Source organism: Ailuropoda melanoleuca, chromosome 8, assembly GCF_002007445.2.
Source record: "Ailuropoda melanoleuca isolate Jingjing chromosome 8, ASM200744v2, whole genome shotgun sequence".
Lineage (NCBI taxonomy): Eukaryota > Metazoa > Chordata > Mammalia > Carnivora > Ursidae > Ailuropoda > Ailuropoda melanoleuca.
In genome coordinates, this window is record NC_048225.1 from 43678069 (window position 1) to 43703452 (window position 25384).

At 39.3% G+C, this 25384-nt stretch overlaps 1 protein-coding gene across 1 annotated transcript in view; it reads right to left on the reverse strand.

Moving 5' to 3' along the window:
* Window positions 1-22396, reverse strand: part of HIKESHI (heat shock protein nuclear import factor hikeshi) — a 50711-nt gene extending 28315 nt beyond the window's left edge. Inside the window, exons 1-2 of the mRNA XM_002917306.4 lie at window positions 22175-22396; window positions 18500-18737 (exon numbers count right to left, since the gene is read on the reverse strand). Of these exons, the coding sequence (XP_002917352.1) occupies window positions 18500-18737; window positions 22175-22204 (268 nt within the window). The 5' untranslated portion in view covers window positions 22205-22396. The remainder of the gene's footprint in view (window positions 1-18499; window positions 18738-22174) is intronic.
* Window positions 22397-25384: the final 2988 nt, after the last annotated feature.

The window sequence follows — 25384 nt, forward strand, 5'->3', positions numbered from 1 at the left end:
GAAGCTAAACAGAAGGGGGAGGGAGCCGCCGTGTCAGGGCACCGGGAAGCGGTAGCCACCTACAAGGGGGAGCGAACAGACCTCAGACCCGCACGCTTGAGACAGCAGGCTGAGAAGGGAGCTCCGGGAGCCCACCGGGGCGGCTGGCCGGCTGGCGGGGTTGGAAACACAAAGGACAGAGACGTGCTNAAAACCAGGTCTCAACTGCTACCAAAAGACTGGAATCATTTCCTGTGTATTTTCTGACCACAATGCTTTGAAACTGGAATTCAATCACAAGAGGAAAGTTGGAAAGAACTGAAATACTTAAATATTTATCTTAAATATCGATCCTACTAAAGGATGGAAGGGTCAACCAGGAAATTAAAGAAGAATTTAAAAAATCCATGGAAACAAATGAAAATGAAAACATAAGTGTTCAAAATCTTTGGGATGCAGCAAAGGTGGACTTAAGAGGGAAGTATATACCACCACAAGCCTTTCTCAAGAAACAAGAAAGGTCTCAAATACACAACCTAACCCTACACCTAAAGGAGCTGGAGAAAAAATAGTAAATAAAGCCTAAACCCAGCAGGAGAAGAGAAATAATAAAAATCAGAGCAGAAAATCAATGAACTAGAAACCAAAAGCATGGTAGAACAGATCAACGAAACTAGGAGCTGGTTCTTTGAAAGAATAAGATCAATAAACTCCTGGCCAGACTTATCAAAAAAAGAAAAGAGAAATGACCCAAATAAATAAAATCATGAATGAAAGAGGAGAGATCACCACCAACACCAAAGAAAAACAAACCATTAGAAGAACATATTATGAGCAACTATATGTCAACAAATTAGACAATCTGGAAGAAAGGGATGCATTCCTAGAGACGTATAAACCACCAAAACTGAACCAGGAAGAAACTGAAAACCTGAATAGACAAATAACCAGCAAGGAAATTGAAGCAGTAATCAAAAATCTCCCAACAAACAAGAGCCCAGGGCCAGATGGCTTCCCAGGGGGATTCTACCAATTTAAAGACGAATTAATACCTATTTTTCTGAAGCTGTTTCAAAAAATCGAAATGGAAGGAAAACTTCCAAACTCTTTTTATGAGGCCAGCATTCCCTTTACCCCAAACCCAGACAAAGACCCCACCAAAAAGGAAAATGACAGACCAATATCCCTGACGAACATGGATGCCAAAATTTTCACCAAGATACTAGCCAATAGGATAAAACAGTACATTAAAAGGATTATTCACCATGACCAAGTGGGATTTATTCCTGGGCTGCAAGGTAGGATCGACATCCACAAATCAATCAATGTGACACACCACATAAATAAAAGAGAGGACAAGAACCATATGATCCTCTCAACAGATGCAGAAAAGGCATTTGACAAAGTATAGCATTCTTTCTTGATTAAACTCTCCACAGTGTAGGGACAGAAGGAACATACCTCAAAATCACAAAAGTCATCTGTGAAAAACCCACACCGAATATCATTCTCAGTGGGGAACACTGAGAGCTTTTCCCCTAAGATCAGGATGTCCACTACCACCACTGCTGCTCAACATAGAACTAGAAGTCCTCGCCTCAGCAATCAGATGACAAAAAAATAAAAATAAGAAATAAAAGGCATCCGAATCACTCTTTGCAGGTGACATGATACTTTATGGGGAAAATCCAAAAGACTCCACCCCAAAATTGCTAGAACTCATACAGGAATTCAGTAAAGTGGCAGGATATAAAATCAATGCACAGAAATTAGTTGCATTTCTATACACCCAACAAGACAGAAGAAAAAGAAATTAAGGAGTCAATCCCATTTACAATTGCACCTAAACCATAAGATACCTAGGAATAAATCTAACCAAAGAGACAAAGGATCTGTACACAGAAAACTATAGATTAAACATGAAAGAAATTGAGGAAGACACAAAGAAATGGAAAAACAGTCCATGCTCATGGACTGGAAGAACAAATATTGTTAAAATGTCTATGCTACCTAGTGCAATCAACACAATCAATGCAATCCCTAGGGGCGCCTAAGTGTCTCAGTCGGTTGAGTGTCAGCCTCTTGGTTCCAGCACAAGTCATGGTCTCAGTGTCATGAGATCGAGCCCTACATTGGGCTCCGCAGAGAGTCTGCTTGGGAATGTCTCTCTCTTTCCCTCTGTCCCTCTGTCCCTTGTCCCACTGGTGTGCGCACTTTCTCTCGCTAAATAAATAAATCTTTTAAAAAAATGCAATCCCTATTAAAATACCATCAACTTTTTTCACAGAACTGGAACAAATAATCCTAAAATTTGTATGGAACCAGAAAAGACCCCAAATACCTAAAGGAATGTTGAAAAAGAAAACCGAAAATGGTGGTATCTTAATTCCAGACTTCAAGCTCTATCACAAAGCTGTAATCATCAAGACAGTATGGTACTGGCACAAAAACAGACACATAGATCAATGGAACAGACTGCAGAACCCAGAAATGGATTCTCAACTCTATGGTCAACTAATCTTTGACAAAGCAGGAAAGACTATCCAATGGAAAAAAGACAGTCTCTTCAACAAATGGTACTGGGAAAATTGGACAGACACATGCAGAAGAATGAAACTGGACCATTTCCTTACACTATACAAAAAATAGACTCAAAATGGATGAAAGACCTAAATGTGAGACAGGAATCCATCAAAATCCTTAAGGACAGCACAGGCAGCAACCTCTTTGACCTCGGCCACAGCAAATTCTTGCTAGACACGACTCCAAAGACAAGGGAAACAAAGGCAAAAATGAACAATTGGAACTTCATCAAGATAAAAAGCTTTTACACAGCAAGGGGAACAGTCAACAAAACCAAAACACAAGTGACAGAATGGGAAAAGTAGCTGCAAACTACCTATCAGATTAAGGGCTAGTATCCAAGATCTGTAAAGAACTTATCAAACTCAACACCCAAAGAACAAATAATCCAGTCAAGAAATGGGCAAAAAACATGAACAGACATTTTCCCAAAGAAGACATCCAAATGGCCAACAGGCACATGAAAAAGTGGTCAACATCACTCGGCATCAGGGAAATACAAATCAAAACCACAATGAGATACCACCTCACACCAGTCAGAATGGCTAATTAACAAGTCAGGAAATGGCAGATGTTGGCAAGCATGTGGAGAAAATGGAATCCTCTTACACCGTTGGTGGGTATGCAAGCTGGGGCAGCCACTCTGGAAAACAGTATGAAGGTTCCTCAAAAAGTTGAAAATAGAGCTACCCTATGACCCAGCAAATGCACCACTGGGTACTTACCCCAAAGATACAAATGTAGTGATCCAAAGGGGCACCTGCACCCCCATGTTTATAGCAGCAATGTCCACAATAGCCAAACTATGGAAAGAACACAGATGTCCACTGACAGATGAATGGATAAAGAAGAGGTGGTATGTATCAATGGAGTATTACACGGCCATCAAAAAAGAAAGCCTGCCATTGCAATGACATGAATGGAACTAGAGGGTATTATGCTAACTGAAATAAGTCCATCAGAGAAAGACAATTATCACATGATGTCACTGACATGCAGAATTTAAGAAACAGGGCAGAGGATTATAGAGGAAGAGAGGAAAAAATGAAACAAGACACAACCAAAGAGGGAGACAAACTATAAGAGACTTTTTTTTTAATTTTATTATATTATGTTAATCACCATACAGTACATCCCCAGATTCCGATGTAAAGTTTGATGCTTCATTAGTTGCGTATAACACCCAGTGCACCATGCAATACGTGCCCTCCTTACTACCCATCACCAGTCTATCCCATTCCCCCACCCCCTCCCCTCTGAAGTCTTCAGTTTGTTTCTCATAGTCCATAGTCTCTCATGTTTCATTCCCCCTTCTGATTACCCCCCTTTTCTTTATCCCTTTCTTCCCCTACCGATCATCCTAGTTCTTATGTTCCATAGATGAGAGAAATCATATGATAATTGTCTTTCTCTGCTTGACTTATTTCACTTAGCATTATCTCCTCCAGTGCCGTCCATGTTGCAGCAAATGTTGAGAATTCGTTCTTTCTGATAGCTGAGTAATATTCCATTGTATATATGGACCACAGCTTCTTAATCCAGTCATCTGTTGAAGGGCATCTCGGCTCCTTCCATGATTTGGCTATTGTGGACAATGCAGCTATGAACATTGGGGTGCATATGGCCCTTCTCTTTACTACGTCTGTATCTTTGGGGTAAACACCCAGTAGTGCAATGGCTGGGTCATAGGGTAGTTCAATTTTTAACTTTTTAAGGGACCTCCACACTGTTTTCCAGAGTGGCTGTACCAACTTGCATTCCCACCAACAATGTAGGAGGGATCCCCTTTCTCCACATCCTCTCCAACAATTGTTGTTTCTTGCCTTGTCTATCTTTGCCATTCTAACTGGCGTAAGGTGGTATCTCAGTGTGGTTTTGATTTGAATTTCCCTGATGGCTAATGATTTTGAACATTTTTTCATGTGTCTGTTAGCCATTTGTATGTCTTCATTGGAAAAGTGTCTGTTCATATCTTCTGCCCATTTTATGATTTGTTTATTTGTTTCTCGTGTATTGAGTTTGAGAAGTTCTTTGTAGATCTTGGATACCAGTCCTTTATCTGTGGTGTCCTTTGCAAATATATTCTCCCATTCCGTGGGCTGTCTCTTAGTTTTTTTGACTGTTTCCTTGGCTGTGCAGAAGCTCTTTATCCTGATAAAGTCCCATAAGTTCATTTTATCTTTTATTTCTCTTGCCTTTGGAGATGTGTCGTGAAAAAGGTTGCTCTGGCCGATGTCATAGAAGTTGTTGCCTATGTTCTCCTCTAGAATTTTGATGGATTCCTGTCTCACATTGAGGTCTTTCATCCATTTGGAGTTTATTTTTGTGTATGGTGTGAGAGAGTGGTCAAGTTTCATTCTTTTGCATGTAGCTGTCCAATTTTCCCAGCACCATTTATTGAAGAGACTGTCTTTTTTCCACCGGATGTTTTTTCCTGCTTTATCAAAGATTAGTTGCCCAAAGAGCCGAGGGTCCATTTCTGGGTTCTCTATTCTGTTCCATTGGTCGATGTGTCTGTTTTTGTGCCAGTACCATGCTGTCTTTGTGATCACAGCTTTGTAGTACAGCTCGAAATCCGGCATTGTGATGCCCCCAGCTTTGTTTTTCCTTTTCAACAGTTCCTTGGAGATTCGGGGCCTTTTCTGGTTCCATACAAATTTAAGGACTATTTGTTCCAGTTCTTTGAAAAATGTCCTCGGTATTTTGATCGGGATAGCATTGAAAGTGTAGATTGCTCTGGGTAGTATGGACATTTTAACTATGTTAATTCTTCCAATCCATGAGCATGGAATATTTTTCCATCTTTTTATGTCTTCCTCAATATCTTTCAAAAGTGATCTATAGTTTCTAGCATATAGGTCCTTTACGTCTCTGGTTAAGTTAATTCCAAGGTAACGCATGGTTTTTGGTGTTATTGTAAATGGGATGGATTCCCTAATTTCTCTTTCTTCAGTCTCGTTATTCGTGTATAGAAATGCAACTGATTTCTGGGCATTGATTTTGTATCCTGCCACCTTACTGAATTGTTCTATAACTTCTAATAGTTTGGGAGTGGATTCCTTTGGGTTTTCCATATAGAGTATCATGTCATCTGCAAAGAGAGACAGTTTGACTTCTTCTTTGCCGATTTGGATACCTTTGATCCCTTTTTGTCTTCTGATTGCTGTTGCAAGGACTTCTAGTACTATGTTGAATAATAGTGGCGAGAGTGGGCATCCTTGTCGTGTTCCTGATCTTAAGGGAAAGGCTTCCAGCTTTTCCCCATTGAGAATAATGCTTGCAGTAGGCTTTTCATAGATGGCTTTTATGAGATTGAGAAATGTACCCTCTATTCCTACACTCTGAAGGGTTTTAATCAGGAAAGGATGCTGTATTTTGTCAAATGCTTTTTCTGCATCAATTGAGAGGATCATATGGTTCTTGAGTCTTTTCTTGTTGATATGATGTATCACATTGATTGATTTGCGAGTGTTGAACCATGCTTGCATCCCAGGTATGAATCCCACTTGGTCATGATGGATAATCCTTTTAATGTACTGTTGGATTCTATTAGCAAGGATCTTGTTGAGGATTTTGGCATCCATATTCATTAGAGAAATCGGTCTGTAATTCTCCTTTTTGAGGGGGTCTTTGCCTGGTTTGGGGATCAAGGTAATATTAGCCTCATAGAATGAGTTTGGTAGCTTTCCTTCTGTTTCTATTTTTTGAAATAGCTTTAGGAGAATAGGTATTATTTCTTCTTTGAATGTTTGGTAGAATTCCCCAGGAAAACCGTCTGGGCCTGGAGTTTTATTATTTGGAAGGTTGTTTATCACTGACTCAATTTCTTCATAGTTAATTGGCCTATTTAAGAAATCTATTTCTTCCTGTTTCAGTCTTGGTAGTTTATAGGTTTCCAGGAAGGCCTCCATCTCTTCCAGATTGTTTAGTTTTTTGGCATATAGCTGTTGATAAAAGTTTCTAATAATCCTTGCAATTTCAATGGTGCTGGTCGTGACCTCTCCCTTTTCAGTCATAATTTTAATAATCTCAGTCCTTTCTCTTTGTTTTTGGACAAGTTTTGCCAGTGGTCTATCAATTTTATGGATTCTCTCAAAGAACCAGCTTCTAGTCCTGTTGATCTGCTCTACTGTGGTTCTGGTCTCTAATTCATTGATTTCTGCTCTAATCTTGGTCAACTCCTTCCTTGTCAGTGGGTTAGGCCTGTCCCTCTGTTGCTGTTCCAGTTTCTTGAGGTGAGAATATAGAAACTGCATTTTAGATTTTTCTATTCTTTTGAGTGAGGCTTGGATGGCTATGTATTTCCCCCTTAGGACTGCCTTTGCAGTATCCCATAGGTTTTGGACCGTTGTGTATTCATTCTCGTTGGTCTCCATAAATTGTTTAATTTGTTTTTTGATTTCCTGGTTTATCGAGTCATTCTTGAGCAGGATGGTTCTTAGCCTCCAAGTGTTTGAGTTTCTTCCAGGTTTTTCCTTGTGGTTGAGTTCCAATTTCAGAGCGTTGTGGTCTGAGAATATGCAGGGGATAATTTCAATCTTTTGGTATTGGCTGAGACCTGTTTTGTGTCCCAGAGCATGATCTATTCTTGAGAATGTTCCATGGGCATTTGAATAGAATGAGTATTCTTTGGTTCTGGGGTGTAGTGTTCTATATATATCTATGAGGTCCAACTCGTCGAGTATGGCATTCAAAGCCTTTGATTCTTTGCTTAGTTTTTGCCAGGGTGTTCTGTCTATTTCTGATAGTGGGGTGTTGAGGTCCCCTACTATTACTGTGTTCTTATCTATATGTCTCTTTATTTTGGTTAAGAGTTGGCTTGTGTATCTTGCTGCTCCCCTGTTGGGGGCATATATATTAATAATTGTCATATCCACTTGTTGAATACTTCCTTTAAGAATAATATAGTGCCCTTCTGTATCTCTCTCTATGGCCTCTAGTTTAAAATCCAGTCTATCTGATATGAGAATTGCTACTCCAGCTTTCTTTTGAGGTCCATTTGCGTGGAAGATGGTACTCCATCCCCTTACTCTAAGTCTGAATGCATCTTTGGGTTCAAAATGAGTCTCTTGTAGACAGCAAATGGATGGGTCATGTCTTTTTATCCAATCTGCAACCCTGTGGCGTTTTATGGGAGAGTTTAAGCCATTTAGATTGATAGAGATTATTGACAGATATGATTTTAATGATGCCATTTCTCTTTAAAGTCTTTGTATCGGTTGTGACTTGCTGCTCTGTATCACTCTTGGGGCCTTTTTACCTTTATAGAGCCCCCCTTAATATCTCCTGTAGGGCTGGTTTCGTGGTTACGAAATTGGTTAATGATTGGCGATTTTGGAACGTCTTTATTTCTCCATCAATTCTGAATGACAGCTTTGCTGGATAAAGGATCCTTGGCTGCATGTTTTTCTCTGAAAGAGCTTTAAAAATGCCCCCCCAAGCCTTTCTCTCATTCCAGGTCTCTGTAGACAGGTCTGACGTAATCCTGATACCTTTGCCTTGGTACGTGAGAAATTTCTTTGCCCTGGCCGCTTTCAATACTGTATCCTTGGATCTAATATTTGCGAATTGCACTATGACATGCCGTGGCGTAGGTTTGTCCTGGTTGAGCTTGGATGGGGTCCTCTCTGCCTCTTGGACACGAATGCTTGTTTCCCTTGCTAGATTAGGGAAGTTTTCAGCTACAATTTGTTCAAATATCTCTTCTAGACCTCTGTTTTTCTCCACCCCTTCAGGGATGCCGATGATTCTGACATTGGATCGTTTCATAGAGTCAGTAATCTCCCGTAATCTACATTCGTGGGCGTGGATTTTTTTAAGACCAGCTTCTATTTTCGTTTTTTCTTCTACTAACCCATCCTCCAATTCGCTAACGCGTTCCTCTGCCTCGGTGACCCTGGCCGTCAGAGCCTCTAGTTTTGACTGTATTTGGCCCACTGAGTTTTTAATTTCTGTCAGATTCGCTCTCATTTCTGCCCTTAGGGATTCTATATTCTCAGCAACGCTTTCTCTGATGCTTTTTTCAAGTTTACTCATCATCTTGACCATTGTTGCTCTGAATTCCATTTCTGATAATTGGGATACATCCATATGTATTAATTCTGTGGCCGAGGCCAATTCTGTGGCAGAGGCCACAGACTCATTATCTTTTCTTTGCTGGGGGGGACTTCTCCTTCTCGTCATTCTGATGAAGAGAGATTGCAGGGTTGTCCAGAGCCCAAGTGTTGACTGGGACCCAGGCCGTGCGCCCTTGTTTTATAGAGATCTTAGGGATGTGGGCTTCTTCCTTAAAGAGTTTATTTATTTATTTGAGAGAGAGAGAGACAGTCAGCAAGAAAGGGAACCCAAGCAGAGGAGTGGGAGAGGAAGAAGCAGGTTCCCGGTGGAGAAGCCCGATGAAGGACTCCTTACGGAGCGTTGTGATCACACCCTAATCCGAAGACAGGTGCTTGGTGACTGCGCCACTCAGGCGCTCCGGGTTGTGGGCTTCTTGATTTTTCAGCCTGCCTTCTGGGGGAGGGGCCTGCCTGCAGGTACTCAGAAAACCCTGTTTGGGTAGAGTCTCTGTGTCCCTTGCGAGGGGGGATGGGGATGGGCACCCTGTGAGCCGGTATTTCCGGGCTTTTGTTCTCTGGCGGCTTTCCCTGGCGGTTTGCTATGCCTCTTCTGAGAGAGCAGCAGCGGCTGAAATTCAGCCTCTGTCTCAGAACAGAGGGATCGCGGATCGTTCTCCACTGATGTTCTGGCCACTTTAACTCTGTTTCTGTTGGTGCTGCTCAACCCTGCAGCATCCCGGGCTGTGCGCCCCACACCCGGCGTCCCAGCCCTCACTTCCAGGGCCGGCACGTCTCTGTCCTTTGTGTTTCCAACCCCGCCCGCCGCCAGCCGCCCCGCGCGGGCTCCCGGAGCTCCCCGTCTCAGTCTGGTGTCTCACGGGTGCTGACCGCGAGTCCGCCTGCTCCCCCGTGCAGGTGGCCCTCCAGCCGCCAGCCGCCCCGCGGACGCTCCCGGAGCTCCCGGTCTCAGCCTCGATCCAGTGAGCACACCGGAGCTCCGGAGCTCCGTGAGATGCTTGGTGGTGCACGCTCCCGGCTCACGGACTCAGTCTGCCGTTTCCAGAGTGCGGGTCCGCGGTCCGCCCGCTCCCCGGTGCAGGTGGCCCGCCAGCCGCCCTGCGCGCGCTCCTGGAGTTCGCGTTCTAAGTCTGTTGTCTCGCGGGTGCCGTCCGCGAGTCTGCCTGCTCCCCCGTGCAGGTGGCCCGCCAACCGCCAGCCTTCTCGCGTACGCTCCCGGAGCTCCCTTCTCAGCCTGCTGTCTCAAGCGTGCGGGTCCGCGGTCTGTCCACTCCCCCTTGCAGGTGGCTACCGCTTCCCGGCGCCCTGACACGGCGGCTCCCTCCCCCTTCTGTTTAGCTTCCGATATCTGTGCGCGGTTTCACGGCTCCCCGCTTCGTACCTCGATACTCAGCGCTGGAGATGTTCATTTGTAGAGATCCAGATGTATCTTCCTGCGTCTCAGGCTGATTCCGTGGATATTCCTGCTGGTCTGGTACCTATCCAGCTCAACTCAGGGGACCGGCTGAAAAAGGGGTCCCCTACTCCTCCGCCATCTTAACCTCCCCCCCCAAGAGACTCTTAATCTTAGGAAACAACCTGAGGGTTGCCGGAGGGGAGGGCAGTGGGAAGGATGGGGTGGCTGGGTGATGAACACTGGGGAGGGTATATGTTGTGTTGAGCAAGACTGATGAAACACAGACCTGTACCCATGAAACAAATAATACATTATATGTTAATTTAAAAAAATAATTTAAAAAAAAGAATTCTGATACTTTAGAAATCCAAAAGGTGCTTTTCCAAACTTACTAGTAAAAAACCAAACTAAACATTTAACAGCATTTTTCCATTTGCTTAATGTTGATATGCACTAAGTCTCTAAACATTTTAAGCTGCTTTATTTTTCTTTAATAAACATTGTGCTTTACCCATCATAAATACTGCCTTGAAAATGTTTTAATGGATAAAATTATCAATAGTCATGTTATAATGGAAATGATGACAGATCATTTATTTTTAAAAAGGCAGGAGAATAAATAACTAATCTTATTATCATAATGGAAATATATCCATTTTCTTGTACTGAATCAGGTATTATTCTGGGATTGAGTTTTAGACTATTTTACCTAACTCCACAACAGAAAACATATCTCACTGAGTTATTACTGTTCCAGTTATAGCAACTGGATTAACCCATTTTTGATTGTTGAATATTCTCCAAATTCGATGAAATAACAGAGTAAGGAAATGTCCGGGTATGACCCCAAACGCCACCCTCACCCAAAGCTCCAACCTATTGGGTAGCACAAGAGAAAAGGGAAAAATCAGCCAAAGGCAATGCAAAAAGGATAGAAGAAAACACTTTTCACTATTCCCAAAACCATGTCCTGCAAGGAATACAGCAATGATAACAAATGAAAAAGAGACACAAAATGTTGGCAAAGTTGGGGCAAAGAGAAGAGAGAAAAAGGTGGGGATTAAAACTGACAATATAATTGGTATGTCTCCAAAAACAAATAATGGGTCCTGGTCTACTGGCTCATGGCTAATATTTACCTTAATCAATGCATGTGAGTCTGCGTACAAAATAAACCTGCACTTTCCAACTATGCAAACGGTTAACAGTTAGCTGGCTACTAGCCTATTGCTACACAAACAAAACCTACCACTTTATATTTGAGGCACCGCTATCATGTCCCAGAGGCTCCTCAAACCCAAACCAAAGACATCACCTCTCTTCCCCTCCTTCTATATTGCTAAATATTTACCAGTATTCATCTAATCTTCTAGCATGTCTTCAAACTAGTAATTTATTGTCTAAAAAAAAAAGTAATAGTATCTATTTCCATCTCTTTGTCTTTTTAAATCAATATATAAATATTCACTTATGTATGTTACATTTTAAAATGGAGCACTTTGGGAGTCCCCAAATGAATATCAAAGTGAACATGCTTGGTAATGGATTCAGAAAAATGTGACATTACTTTTTCTTTTCTACAAATGGTACTAGAACAGTTGGCTATCCATTTGAAAAAAAAAATTGAACTTCAATCTATACCTTGCACTAGATACAAAATTAATTCAAACTGGATCCCAGATATAAGTATAAAATCTAAAACTAAAAAACAAAGAGAAAACCTTGGTGATCTTGGATTAGGTAAAGATTTCTTAGGCTCAGTACCAAAAGCACAATTTGAAAGTACCAAAAAGAACAAATTGAAAAATTGGACTTTATCAAAATTAAAAACTTCTGCTCTATCAAAGACACTGCTAAGAGAAAAAACAAGTCAAAGACTGGGAAAAAAACATTTTCAAATCGCATATCTAATAAAGAACTTGTATCAAGAATATATACAGAACTCCCAAAACTCAATAATAAAACAACTCAGTAAAAAAAAACAGAAAAGACAGACATTTCAAAAGGAACATATACAGATACGCAAATAAGCACATGAAAATATGTTCAATATCCTTAGTCATTAGGGAAATGCAAACTTAAAACACAGTGTATAACTCTACACACCTACTAGAATGCCTAAAACTGACCAGACCAAGCACTGGCAAGGATGTGGAGAAACTAGAACTTTCATACACGGCTGGTTGAATGTAAAATGGAACCACCACATTGGAAAATAGTTTGGCAATTTTTTAAAAAGTTAAACATACAAGTACCATATGATCTAGCCATTCCACTTCTAGACATTTACCAAAGAGAAAAGAGGGCATATGTCCAAAGACTTATATACAAATGTTTATATCAGTTTTATTTTTATGAATCAAAACCCCTAAACAATCCAAATATCCATCAACAGGTGAATGGATGAACAAACAGTGGTACATTCATACAATGGAATACTACCCAGAAATAAAAAGGAATGAACTACTGATATATACTGTAACATGAATGACTCCAAACATAGTAACTCAGCTGAATGAAAGAAGTTAGGCAAAAAAGCATACTGTATGCTTTCATCTATATAAAACTCTAGAAATGCAAACTATTTTTTAGGGAAACAAACTAGATCAGTAGTTGCCTAGGGTAGAAAAGGAGACAAGGAAGGATTACAAAGGAACACTAGGAAACTTCGGGGCTAATATGTTCATTATCTTCAGTGTGGTGTTTCACAGGTGTGTATACATACATCAAAATTCATCAAACTGCACCCTTTAAATATGTGCAATTTAATGTATGTCAATTATATCTCAATAAATTACTAAAATTATTAGCAAAAAGTAAATTTTCTCTGTTCTTTAGAAGATTTCTTAAGAAAGGATAAAAATTACAAAATATCAGCATTTGCCTAGAAAATGAAAAATTAAAATTAGGAGGCACCTGGGTGGCCCAGTAGGTGAACCATGCAACTCTTGGGGTTGTAAATTCAAGCCCCACGTTGGATGTAGAGATTACTTAAAAAATTTTAGGGGCGCCTGGGTGGCTCAGTTAGTTAAGCATCTGCCTTCGGCTCAGGTCATGATCTCAGGGTCCTGGGATGGAGTCCTGTGTGGGTCTCTTTGCTTAGTGGGAGTCTGCTTCTCCCTCTCTCTCTCTCTCTCTCAAATAAATATTACAATCTAAAAAAAAATTTTTTTTAATTAGGTCCAATGGATTCTGAGGGTATACCAACGGTTCAAATACATCAAATAAATACATACACACATATCTCCATGATTTTATAAACCTTTAAAAAAAAAACTTATTACTTTAGGAAAATGTTAGGGAATCAACCCATTTTTTGAACATCAGTATATGAAGAGGAACAACAACGTATTATCATGCCTTTCCTATGATCCTACCTCTGGGTAACCAAATAGTATATTCAAGAATCTCTTTATAGCTAATAAATGAAATAACAATTCGAATGTGATCATTTGAACCCCTACTGAATTAACAAATGTAGGCATGGCATATATATGTCTACTAATTTCACAAAAAGAGAGAACCATATATATACTTCCTGATCAAAGAACATACCATTATCTACAATAATCCCTCCAAATTTTTTTTCAAAATAAACTCAAATGAAGTCTGATCAAATCTCTAAGACCAACTAATTTACTGGAAATAGAGGACAAAGAATACATTGTACCTTTAATTTTTATGAAAGATAATTGAGACATCAACGAGTTGCAATGTACAATGTTGACTAAAAGTACTTACAACTTTAAAATATATAAACAAAAAACTTCTCAGATCACTGGAAATCTGAACACTAATCAGACATTCAATTCTCTATTAAGGAATTATTATTTGCTTTTAGACGTGGTAACATTATAGTTATGTTTAAAAAAGCAGAGAGGAAAAAAAGACCTTGTCTTCTAAAGACACATACTAATGTATTTATGGATTACACGTTATGATTCTGGAATCTGTTTCTAAATAATACAAGAGAGAAGTGAGTGGGAATATAAAAGCAGTAACATTGGGGCACCTGGGTGGCTCAGTCCGTTAAGCGTCCAACTCTTCATTTTGGCTCAGGTGATGATCTCAGGGTAATGAGCCCTGACTTGGGCTCCACACTAGCTCAAAGTCGGCTAGGGATTCTCTCTCCCTCTGCCCCTCCCCCTGCTTGTGAACACAATCGCTCTCTTTAAAATAAATAAATAGGGGCACCTGAGTGGCTCAGTCAGTTAAGCCTCTCTACCTTTGGCTCAGGTCATAATCTCAGGGTCCTGGGATGAGCCCCACATCAGGCTCCCTGCTTCTCCCTCTCCCTCTACCCTCTGCTCTTTCTCTCTCTCAAATAAATAAATTCTTTAAAAAATAATAAATAAAATAAAATAAATAAATAAAATCTAAAAAAAAAAACCCCAAAAACATTATCCATGAGTTGGTCATTTTGAGTGATGAGGAGAGTGGTTCAATATTCCATTTGGTCTGCTTTTGTATACACTTGAATTTTGTATAACGAAAAGTAAAAAAAAACATAAGATACCTTGCTGAATTTACTTTGTAACTATTTTATGTACATCGATATAAAAATCCTAAATAAATAAAATTGGCATAGGTCAAATTTCTTCTATTGTCCTTGTATGAAGATTATATTAGCTTAGAAATATAAACTGGGTAACTATCTTTTTCTACTCCTAAAAGTTTATATAAGATATGAACAATTTGTTTCATAAAGGTTTAGTTGAACTTTGTAAAACCATCTGGGCCTAACTACGTGTTGAAGGGAGGATTCCTACACATAACGATATTTTATCTTTTACTTGTAATTACATAGCACTATAGGCTGCATACTGATTAACTGCCATTTACTGCAACTTGCTTCATGACTTAATATGTGGTCAAATTTCATAAATGTTCTGTGTACTTAAAAATGTATATGATCTGGGGCGCCTGGGTAGCGCAGTCATTAGGCGTCTGCCTTCGGCTCAGGGCGTGATCCCGGCATTCCAGGATCAAGCCCCACATCGGGCTCCTCTGCTGGGAGCCTGCTTCTTCCTCTCCCACTCCCCCTGCTTGTGTTCCCTCTCTCAGGCTATCTCTGTCATATAAATAAATAAAAAATCTTTAAAAAAAAAATGTATATGATCTAATAATTAGGTGCAGGGTTCTATAAATGTCCATTGCCTCAAACTTGTTAACTCTTTTATTCAAATCTTCCATTTTACTAATATTTTAGTGTCTTATCAAGCGGTAAATAAAATATTAATAGCATTTATCATTCTAAATGTCAATTTTTTAAATATATTGAAGTTATATATACACCCAAATTCATGACTTATCTTTTCCTAGAAATATTTTATTTTTCTAACGAATTATTTCATTTCTACTCAATGAATTTCTTAATCCCTGATGTTTTTGTCTTAGTCTAATTTTTCTTAGAATTAATATACCTGTGACAGCTATTTATTGGTTGCTTGTGTTAAAATGTTTTAGACCCATTACTCTAAGCAGCAAAGTAATTATTTGTTTGCTCTCTTTAAAAGAAATCCTATCCTGGAGTCTCCATGTTTTCTCTGGCAGTGTACCCTGTTTACATTTCTCCTGATAACTGATATAGTTAAAATTATTTCCACTATCTTATTTTGTTTTTAATATACTATGCCTATATACTATGACTTTACTTTTCCTTTCTTTTTTTTAACTTTTCCTTAAACTTTTAATAAGATTACCTGAAAGTAGAATCAGTATTGTTATTCTCTTTCTAAACAATAAGACCTCAGAAAGCTTTAACTCTGATCAGTACCACTCCTGTCTTGTGCATTATTTTCTAGTACAATATTTAATTCTTATGCATTTAAGTTATTTATTGTGTTGTTTTATACAATCAGGTTGCCAGATTAGGCTACATGTTTACCAATTCTTTTTTTTTTTTTTTAAGATTTATTTTTTTGACAGAACACAAGAATGGGGAGAGGGAGAAGCAGGCTCCCTGTAGAGCAGGGAGCCTGATGTGGCCCTCAATCCCAGAACCCTGGGATCATGACCTGAGCCAAAGGCAAATGCTTAACCAACGGGGCCACCCAGGCGCCCCATGTTTACCAATTCTTTAACTTTGCATCCTGCATGCTCTTCTACATCCTGGGTTCAATTTCCTCTTACAAAGTACAACTACCTTCAATAGTTCTTTCAGTAATGGTCTATGAGTAGTAAACTTTCCATCTCCATCTGCGAAATATATTTATTTCTCCATCACTTTAGAATAACAGTTTTGAGAGTTATTTTATTTTTCCTTGGCACTTTGAAGATATTAATCTATCGGTTTGGGTTTCTATTCATACTCATGGTAAGTATGCTAAACTAACTGCCATCCAGTTATAACTGACTTGTCTTTCTGGTTCCTTTATTACTTTCTCTTTACATTAAATGCCCAGAAATTTCATTAGAATGTATTGAATTGTCCATTTATATTCCTTCTACTTATAGATTGTTTATTTATTTTTAGGCACAGTCACGTAAAAGAGAAAAAGTGATGAGAATGACTATCTTCTTAATTCTCCCAAAGATTATTCAAAACTAACTCCATGCTAAAGGTATAAGACGTTAATTCATTACATGGAGTGGATGACCTAGGAGTGGTTCTCTAACTTGAGCATGCAAAACACCTGGGGAACTGGACTCCATCCACGGTTTCTGATCCAGTAGGTTTGGGGTCCTGCCATGAATCTGCATTTCTAACAAGTTCCCAGGGGATGCTAATGCTAATGCTGATTCTGGTGGTCAGGTAATCATGCTTTAAGAATCACTGTCTTGGGGCACCTGGGTGGCTCAGTTGGTTGAGTGTCTGCCCTCAGCTCAGGTCATGAGCCGGCTCAAGTCATGATCCCGTGGTCCTAGGATCAAGCCCCATGTCAGGCTCCCTGCTCAGTAGGGAGTCTGCTTCTCCCTCTCCCCCTGGCTTGCGCACACTCTCTCTTGCTCACTTCCTCTCTCTCAAATAAATAAATTAAATCTTAAAAAAAAAAAAAAAGAATCACTGTCTTAGGGATTAGGGATAATTATCTCATGGAACACCAGTTGATAAGGACCACAGGGATTTGTCCTGTTTCTTCATTCTAGAGATTAGTATTTCTCATTAATTCTAAACAAAACTTAGCTTTAAATATTGCTCTCTCCTGTTTCTTCTTCTAGAATTCCAACTACATAACATAACAGCACCTAACAGTCCATCATCCAGCCAGAACTGCTCCAGTTCATTCTTCGCACAACCCTCAGGCTAAAAACAACACTTGTTCATATCACCTCCCCTACCAAAAATTGTTTACTGGCTCCTCTACACCTATAGGAGCAGTTCTTTATGGGGAGGGTACATGGATGGGCTTCAGAGTACATGCAAACTTTTGAGTATTTACATTATGTTATACTTATTTTTTATAATACCACCAAACAGGTCTGTGAGATCACATTAAAAATTGCTGACTTAAATTCAAATGAGTCAGTATAGCACATAAAGCTTTTCCTGACCCATGACTGCCTAACCTACTCTTGTACCATCCTCTGCACACCAGGCTTTCAAAATTTCTTCATTGTACACGTACTACCTCCACCTAGAAAAGAATGCCCAATAGGCCTCTCACGGGCCTAACTAAACTTCTCTTCCCAAGAGATCCAATATCACCTTCTCCGGGAAACCTTCTCAACCCACTTGAGAGTTAGTTGCTCCCCTTTCCAATCTCTCAGCATCTTGTACAAACATCCACTATTACATTTCACCCTTCAAATTAGTGGTCTATAAAACTATCTTCCTTTATAAGAATATGAGTTTTCTCCAGCAAGAACTTAATCATTATCTTTAAATTCTCATAGTAGATACATTATGTCTGTTTTCATGTAGATTTTCAAGGGAACCAAAGATTCAATGGGAGTAAATGGCACCTAATCTAGTTTTGTTCCCACATTTCTCCACAAAACACTTCAAAGCATCAATGCAATGATTATGCCCCTATAAGGTCTAATGCTTGCACTGCCAATACCAAGAGAAAAACATCAGAGGGATAATCAAATCTAAGAGTTCAAAAGCACTGGAGGGATGACCTAACGTGAGAGTTCAAAAACCTTCATTTAAAAAAAAAGGACTCTCATTTTAATTCCTATACAAGTCTACTTGGTTTATCTGTTTATTTGATACACAGATGTGCATATTACAAATTCTGAGAAGATTCCTTGTCATTATCTGTTAAAACACCCAATAAAATCCCTACAGAAAAGTAAATGGCTCTCTCTAGGAACAGAGGGTGGAAATGTGAGGAGCCAAGGAGGTCTTTTGCTTATTAATTTTCAAATATATCAGTTTATCATCTGAATTTTTAAAAAATCATATATCACTTTAGAAACCAGTAACACATAATGGAAAGTTAAAAAAAAAAAAAAGCCATATCCTATGTCATGTTATTAAGAAACAGCTCAATTATGTAATCATTTTAATATTATTTCTTACCAGATTTAAGACCTGAAATTTTGAAGATGGCACTTGGTTTCCCATTTGTGACAAATCCTAGGAGTTGCCATACAGGCATTCCATTTGAATCAGGATAGGAAAAGTAGACAGATCCTCCCATTCCCTCAGGAAATGGGATTGTTCCCAGCATAAAAACCACAACATGGTTGATACTTTCATAATCAGGCAAGTCAAAAACAAATTTATCCTCTGCCACTTGCTGTGCAGCTGTTTGCACCTAGAAAATAAGAAAGTTGTCTTAGTTCAATAGTTTGATGAGTTTCTATAACCCTTACAGTATTCCTGTAAGCTGTTATTAAGTATTGCCAATTATAGTCATTATACCCAGTATAACTCTGGGTTAATCTCCAAATATACCAGTGTTAAATTTAAAAAGAAAATCCAAATGTATATATTCAGACTTAAAATGATGATTTAATGAATGTAACCTTTAAAAAATAGAATTAAATCATTTCAGAAGTGCCCTGAAAGTACTTACACAAGTAAATCACTACAGCTTCAGAATGTTAAAGAAATGAAAGGTTGTTCAAAATACCACACCATCAAAGCCTTATCCTCTAGTATGCAAAGTACAGGAAATTAAAATGGGTAAGCAATCCAAAAGAATTAGTTAATCCTCATTGTTTGCAGATTCCGTATTTATTAACTTGCCTACTCACTAAAATTTATTTGTAAGCACAAAATCAATAGTCATTGCAATTTGGTGGTCATTCATGGACACGTTCATGTACAGAGCAGCAAAAATTTTGAGTTGCCTAATGCACACGTTCCCAGCTGAGGTCGAGAAAAGTTAGCTGCGCCTTCTTTCTTTCAGCTCTCATACTGTAAACAAATGTGTTTCTCCCAATTTACTGCCACATTTGTCTGTATTTTGTGCTTTTGTCGGTGATTCTGATGTTTAAAATGCCCAAGCTGAAATGCTGGCTAGTATTCCTAAGTCTGAAACAGTTGTTATGTGCCTTACTAAGAAAATGTTATATAAGTTTCATTCAGAAATGAGTTACGGTGTTATTGGCTGTTAACTTCAATGTTAATGAATCAACACATATTAAATAAGATGTCTTTAAACAGGCACATACAGAAAACAAGGTTATGTAATGATAGGCTGATAAAAACTGTCATCAGAGGCTTGAAAAAAAACCTAACTATATTTCCCCTAAGGGCAAAGATTCAGTATTTACCAAATGAGGAAATGAGTGTTCACACTAACTTCACAGAACCGAAATACTGTGAATAACAGATTCAACTGTATATAAAAAGCAAAAATCCTACCTTGAATGTGCTAATTGGGAACCTGTAAAAGTTTCCTCTTGACTCATTTCATAATCTAATTTTCTGTTCTAGAATTGAATGTCAGTTTCTAGAATGAGATCTTATCTTATTTTGAAGTTTGAGAAATCTACTTCCAAAGAGAAAATTCCTTTTATCCGCTTTCAGAAAATTACTGATAACTGCTATTATCACATCCATTAACAAAAAGAAGTATTAATTCTGAGGGCACTCAGATCAAAAGGCTATGAACAGTTGATATAACAAAGTTTTCTGGTTTTCTTTTTAATTGCTATTGCCACTCTATTCACCAAAACACCAAATCTAAATTACTACCAGTATTTTAAGACTCTAAATGGTCAAATCTTATTACCTAGAATGTAACTTCTTTTCTTTTGCTAATAGTTGCTGTTGTTATTAAAATGCTCACTTTTTTCTTTTAAAATATCCTACTTACTATTACAAGGAAACTTGAAAAATTTATAGCTGTGAATTATCAATAAATATGAGTTGTCCTAAACTTATTCCCAAGGGACCAAGAATGAATGTTCTTAAAATCAAGTTCTGATTCTCTCTTCTGAAGTTTTCCAACCTCATTAAAAACTGTCCAGTTTAAATAGAGAATAAAACAACAGAAAAACATAAACATAAAACCAAACTGCCTGTATCAGTATTAAATTCAATTTCACCAGTTTTGGGCATGCACATAATCTTAAAAAACATATAAAATGATGGTATTTACAAGCCATGAAATAACCATCAGACAAAATAAATATCTGTTAAATGTCAACTCTAGCAAGCACCAAACATTCTATAAATCTGTATTATGATACACTAATCCTTAACCTTAGGGAAAAAGATAATTCTTTTAATTTAAGAAAAAAATTTCAAGGAATGAAACTAAGTTCACAACTTTAGATAAGTGGACTTTTCTAGTTAGAGAATAATAAAGTTAAGTTTTGGATGTCTCCAGGTCTATTTCCCCTTTTGATGAACTCGTTCTCTGGTTAAAAGAGTGAAAACACCTCCTAAAAATCTTATCTTTAAAGAACCTCTACCGATATTTATTACAGAGGTTAGGTGTTAGGTAAGTAGACACAGATATTGCTATAATTAAATATCCTTCCAAGTTAGTTGACAACATGAGATACACGGAATCCATGTGGCCTTTTCTTTAAAAAACAGACATAGGGGCACCTGGCTGGCACAGTCGTTAAGTATGAGACTCTTGATCTCGGGGTCGTGAGCTCGATCCCCACGTTGGGCGTAGAGATTACTTAAAAATAAATAAAAATAAAATAAAACAGACACACACATTTTAAATGTCATTCATTAATGACACTCACTCATCCGAGTCCCACACTGGGGGGACTGGTCTTTTCATTTTCCCTGCCAACAGCAGGAACAATCCAAAGTTATCTCACCAATACTACCAATTACCACCCACCAAAGTGGCCTCCCAGTGACAGAAGAGACAAACTTTCTGAGGTTAGTCGTCTCCAATTTATCTTTGTGGTTTCTTAACTGTGTACTGAATACATTACCAAAAGTTGATGTAAAATTTAATTCAACAAATGGGCTGCAAAATTTAACAAAGCAGGGAGAAAAAAAGAAAGAACGGAACTCTGGGTGAAAGAAGTTAAGTCTGAAAAGGATTTCTGGGTGGTTTCTGAAGAGGCAAGCAAGATTCGTCCTCCAAACTATGCCTCAACAATTCCAGGTGCTGATCTAATTTAACTCTAATAACCTGGCAAGGCAGGTTATTACCTCTTCTGACCAATAAAGATTTTCGCAGCTCATACCCTTCTGGGGTTTCTCGGCCATGACTCACTAAAGTTTAGGCGTTACTATCAGGCAACTTCCAATTAATTTAAGCGTATTTTTACACTGCCCCAGCACCTTTACCTTTTAGAAACAGTATGTTACAGACTAGATTCAAACACCAGGTTTACCTCTAAATTACTGTGTGAGCTCAGGCAAGTATTTAAACTGACGACTGAGCTTAAGTTCCTCAACTACAAAATAAGAATTATAATAACCATCTCACAAGTTCGGAGGGTTAAATCGGAAGTGCCAAATAAGCGCCACCTAGAAGGCTGAAATTATCAGAAGTGGACAAAAGGCGTGCACTGCCAGGCGTATAGATAATGCACACTCGATAAACAGTAGCTAATGTGGCTACTATTCAAATGACTGAAAAGAGCTGAGGGCAGAGGAGAACGAACACCCCAGCACCCACTCTCCACCCTCACACTGAGCTGGAAAGTACACTTGGGGGGTGGGGAGGTTTCCCCACATCTCCTGCACCGGAGCACCCTCCCCTTCCCGGGACCTCGCCCTCGGGTGTCCTGCCCCCTTCCTGATACCACCCGGCCCCATCCTCACCAGCCTCCCTGCCACCAAGCAGCCAAACATGGCGGCGACTCCACTCAGCCGGCAGGCACCCGAAGCCGGCAACTACAAGTCCTGGGGCTACTGCCCTAGTTGAGTCCAAGAACCTTCCAGAACATGCAGGAGGACGCCAGTCCTTCCACTACATAGCGACTAGGCCAGCGGCAGGAACGCCTTCTGCCTCCGCGACCTCTGACCCCACTTCCTAACCAGCACGCCTCTCAGGAAGCGAGTACTTCCGGGGCTTGCACCAGCCTCCCCAACTAAGGGAGAAATGTCAGGCCAGAGCCAGCACAAGACTACAAGTCCCAGACTGCCCTGCACCGGCTTCCGGGAGGAGAGTCAAAATGATTTGCCTTTCGGGATTGACTGTCCAGAGCCCAGATTTTTCAAATTCAACGCTAGTCGATCTTTTTCACATTTCTGTAACATTTTAGAGATTACAGTGCGCTTTACAATAATCACTTCGCTAGGTCCTGGCAGAAACCTTACAAGGTATGCGAGGAAATTGCCCAGAGCGACCAGTTCCCAATATTTACACAGCACTAAATGTTGGAGCCAGAATCCAAGTCCTGATCCAAATCCAGGGCTCTTTCTGCTATACAGTATCTTAAAAGTACTAATTTTTAACCAGCCATTTAGTACTTACTGACAACGTTATTGTGGTTCTTTTCAGCTTCACTTAACTCCCCCATTTATTTTCTGTAAAACTGTAAGCAAGATAGGTAACTTTATAACTTCGTGTTTTAATGTCCCCGTTTGTAAAACAAGAAAAATAATCGTACCTATCTTATACGGTTGCTAAGAGGATAAAATGAATTAGTATATATAAAACAGAACAGAATGGCAGCAGTTAATTTATGGGATTTTTAAATGTCTTATTTTTTTTCTATATGCATTTGCAGAAAAGGTTCATGGAAATAAACAATAGCCAAAAGAACTAGCATCAACTTACTGATTGACACCAATACTCATTCTCCTTTCACAGCTCTAATTATCTTCTTAGATAGAAAGGTAGGATATCCCCTCCCCAAGAGTCTCTGCCCTACTTGAAATATATGAGTTTAGGGCACCAGTCATCAGCAGGTCTGTCCTTCCAAACCCAGGTTATATATGGAGGATCAAAAAGTTTGTAACAATCCTCTGGCCCACACGCTGGTTCCATAAACTGCAACCATTTATATTATTTCAGATATTCCTTTTAGAAAGCCAAGCCTAAGGTGAAGAGATAGAAGATGTTTCTATCGATGTCTCCAACTTTCTACCTAAAAAGTCCTAGGACCTTCAAAATACAAAGACCATTTATTATAAGATCACTTCACAAGGGGCAGATACACTGCTTGGATTCAAAACCCATCTCTGTCATTTAGTAACTATATAATCTTAGGTTAGTTAACGTAACACTCCCATTTCTCCTTTTCCCCATCTGAAAATGGGATAATAATAGTATCTGCATCATACAGTTGTTATGAAGGTTCTTGCATGAGAAGTACTAAATAGTAGACAGAATATAGCTTAATAAAATGTTAGCATTTAGCATTATTACCTCTCCTGACAGATTTTCTATGTCTTCATAACCACCGTGTAACCTATGAAATAAAAAATAAACATATTGGTCTCTGCCCCTAGTTCCTGAAACAGGGCACTGAAACCGTTGTAAATCCCCAAGTGATAAGGGTACTAGGAGCACCTTTTGTTCTAATGAGGTGACTCTGGGTAGACTCCTGGTTGGAGGCTGGTCACCAGAAAGACCCAGCCACGATTAGAGGCTTGGGATGTTCAGAGACCCCCCCCCATTCTCCAGAGAAGGAAAAAGGACTGGAAATGGCATTAATACTTGATTATGCCTATGTGAGGAAACCTCCATAAAACCTCAATAGTAAGGTGATGCACCCCAACAACTCCATAAGGACAGAAGCTCCTGCACTTGGGACCCTCCTAGACCTTGTCCTTTGTATCTCTCCATCTGGCTATTAATCTGAACCCTTTATCATATCCTTTAAAAAACTGGTAAACATAAGTAAGTGTTTCCCTGACTTCTGCGAGCTGTTCTAGCAAATAATTGAACCCAAGGGGGAGGAGGTCATGGGAACCTCCAGTTTGTAGCCCTTTCAGAGAGAAGTTGTGGGTAACTGTACCTATTACTTGTAATTGGCATCTGAAGTGGGGGAGGCAGTCTCATGGGACTGAGCCCTTAACCTGTGGAATCTGATGCTATCTCCAAGTAGTATTGGGATTGAGTTAAATTGTAAGACACTGAGCTCATGTCACAGAATTGTTTGGTGTGGGGGGAAAAAACCCACATATTTGGTGTCAGAAGTGTTGTGAGCATGGTAGTACTGTGAGAGTGAAGGAGAAACACAGAAGAAAGACCACGTTTTTTTTTCTTTACATACCCTTATTATGCATTTGATTGTCTGAACAATTCATACTTTTTAATCTTTTTGTGCTTACACAACTTATTTTACCTGCCTATAATATTCACTTGGCAACTTCTTATACAACCTTCCAGTTGACTCAAAACACTTTTTTAAGATTTTATTTATTTATTTATTTGAAGGAGAGAAAGTGAGCGAGTGAGAGAGAGAGAGAGAGAGAGCACGAGCAGAGGGAGAGGGAGATGCGGACTCCACGCTGAGCAGGGAGCCTGACGCAGGGCTTGGTTCTGGGATCATGACCTGAGCCGAAGGCAGACACTTAACCAACTGAGCCACCCAGTCACCCCAAAATATTTTCTTCAGGAATCTTTCCATGATCTACCTGATAATTAGTCACACATTATCTTACACAACACTTAATCATCCTAGCCATTGTTATGTAGGATTTCAGCCTTTTCTCCCTTTTGCTGGTGTAACATTGGACAAAGAATTAGAATTAGAAGCACTCGGTTTAATATCTTTTCTCCAGACTATAAAAGCCAGCCTTCCATTCACCAAACTCTACTATTTCTACATGCAACAGTTTTTTATAACTAAAGAGAGCAGAACGAGGGGCGCCTGGGTGGCTCAGTCGGTTAAGCATCTGTCTTTGTCCCTCTCCTGGGGCCTGTCCCCTGATTATGCACTCTGTCTCTCAAATAAATAAATAAAATCCTAAAGAAAAAGGACAACTCACAGAATGGGAGAAAATATTTGCAAATTATATATCTGATAAAGGAGTCATATCCAAAATACGTAAGGAATTCTTACAGCTCAAAAACCTTAA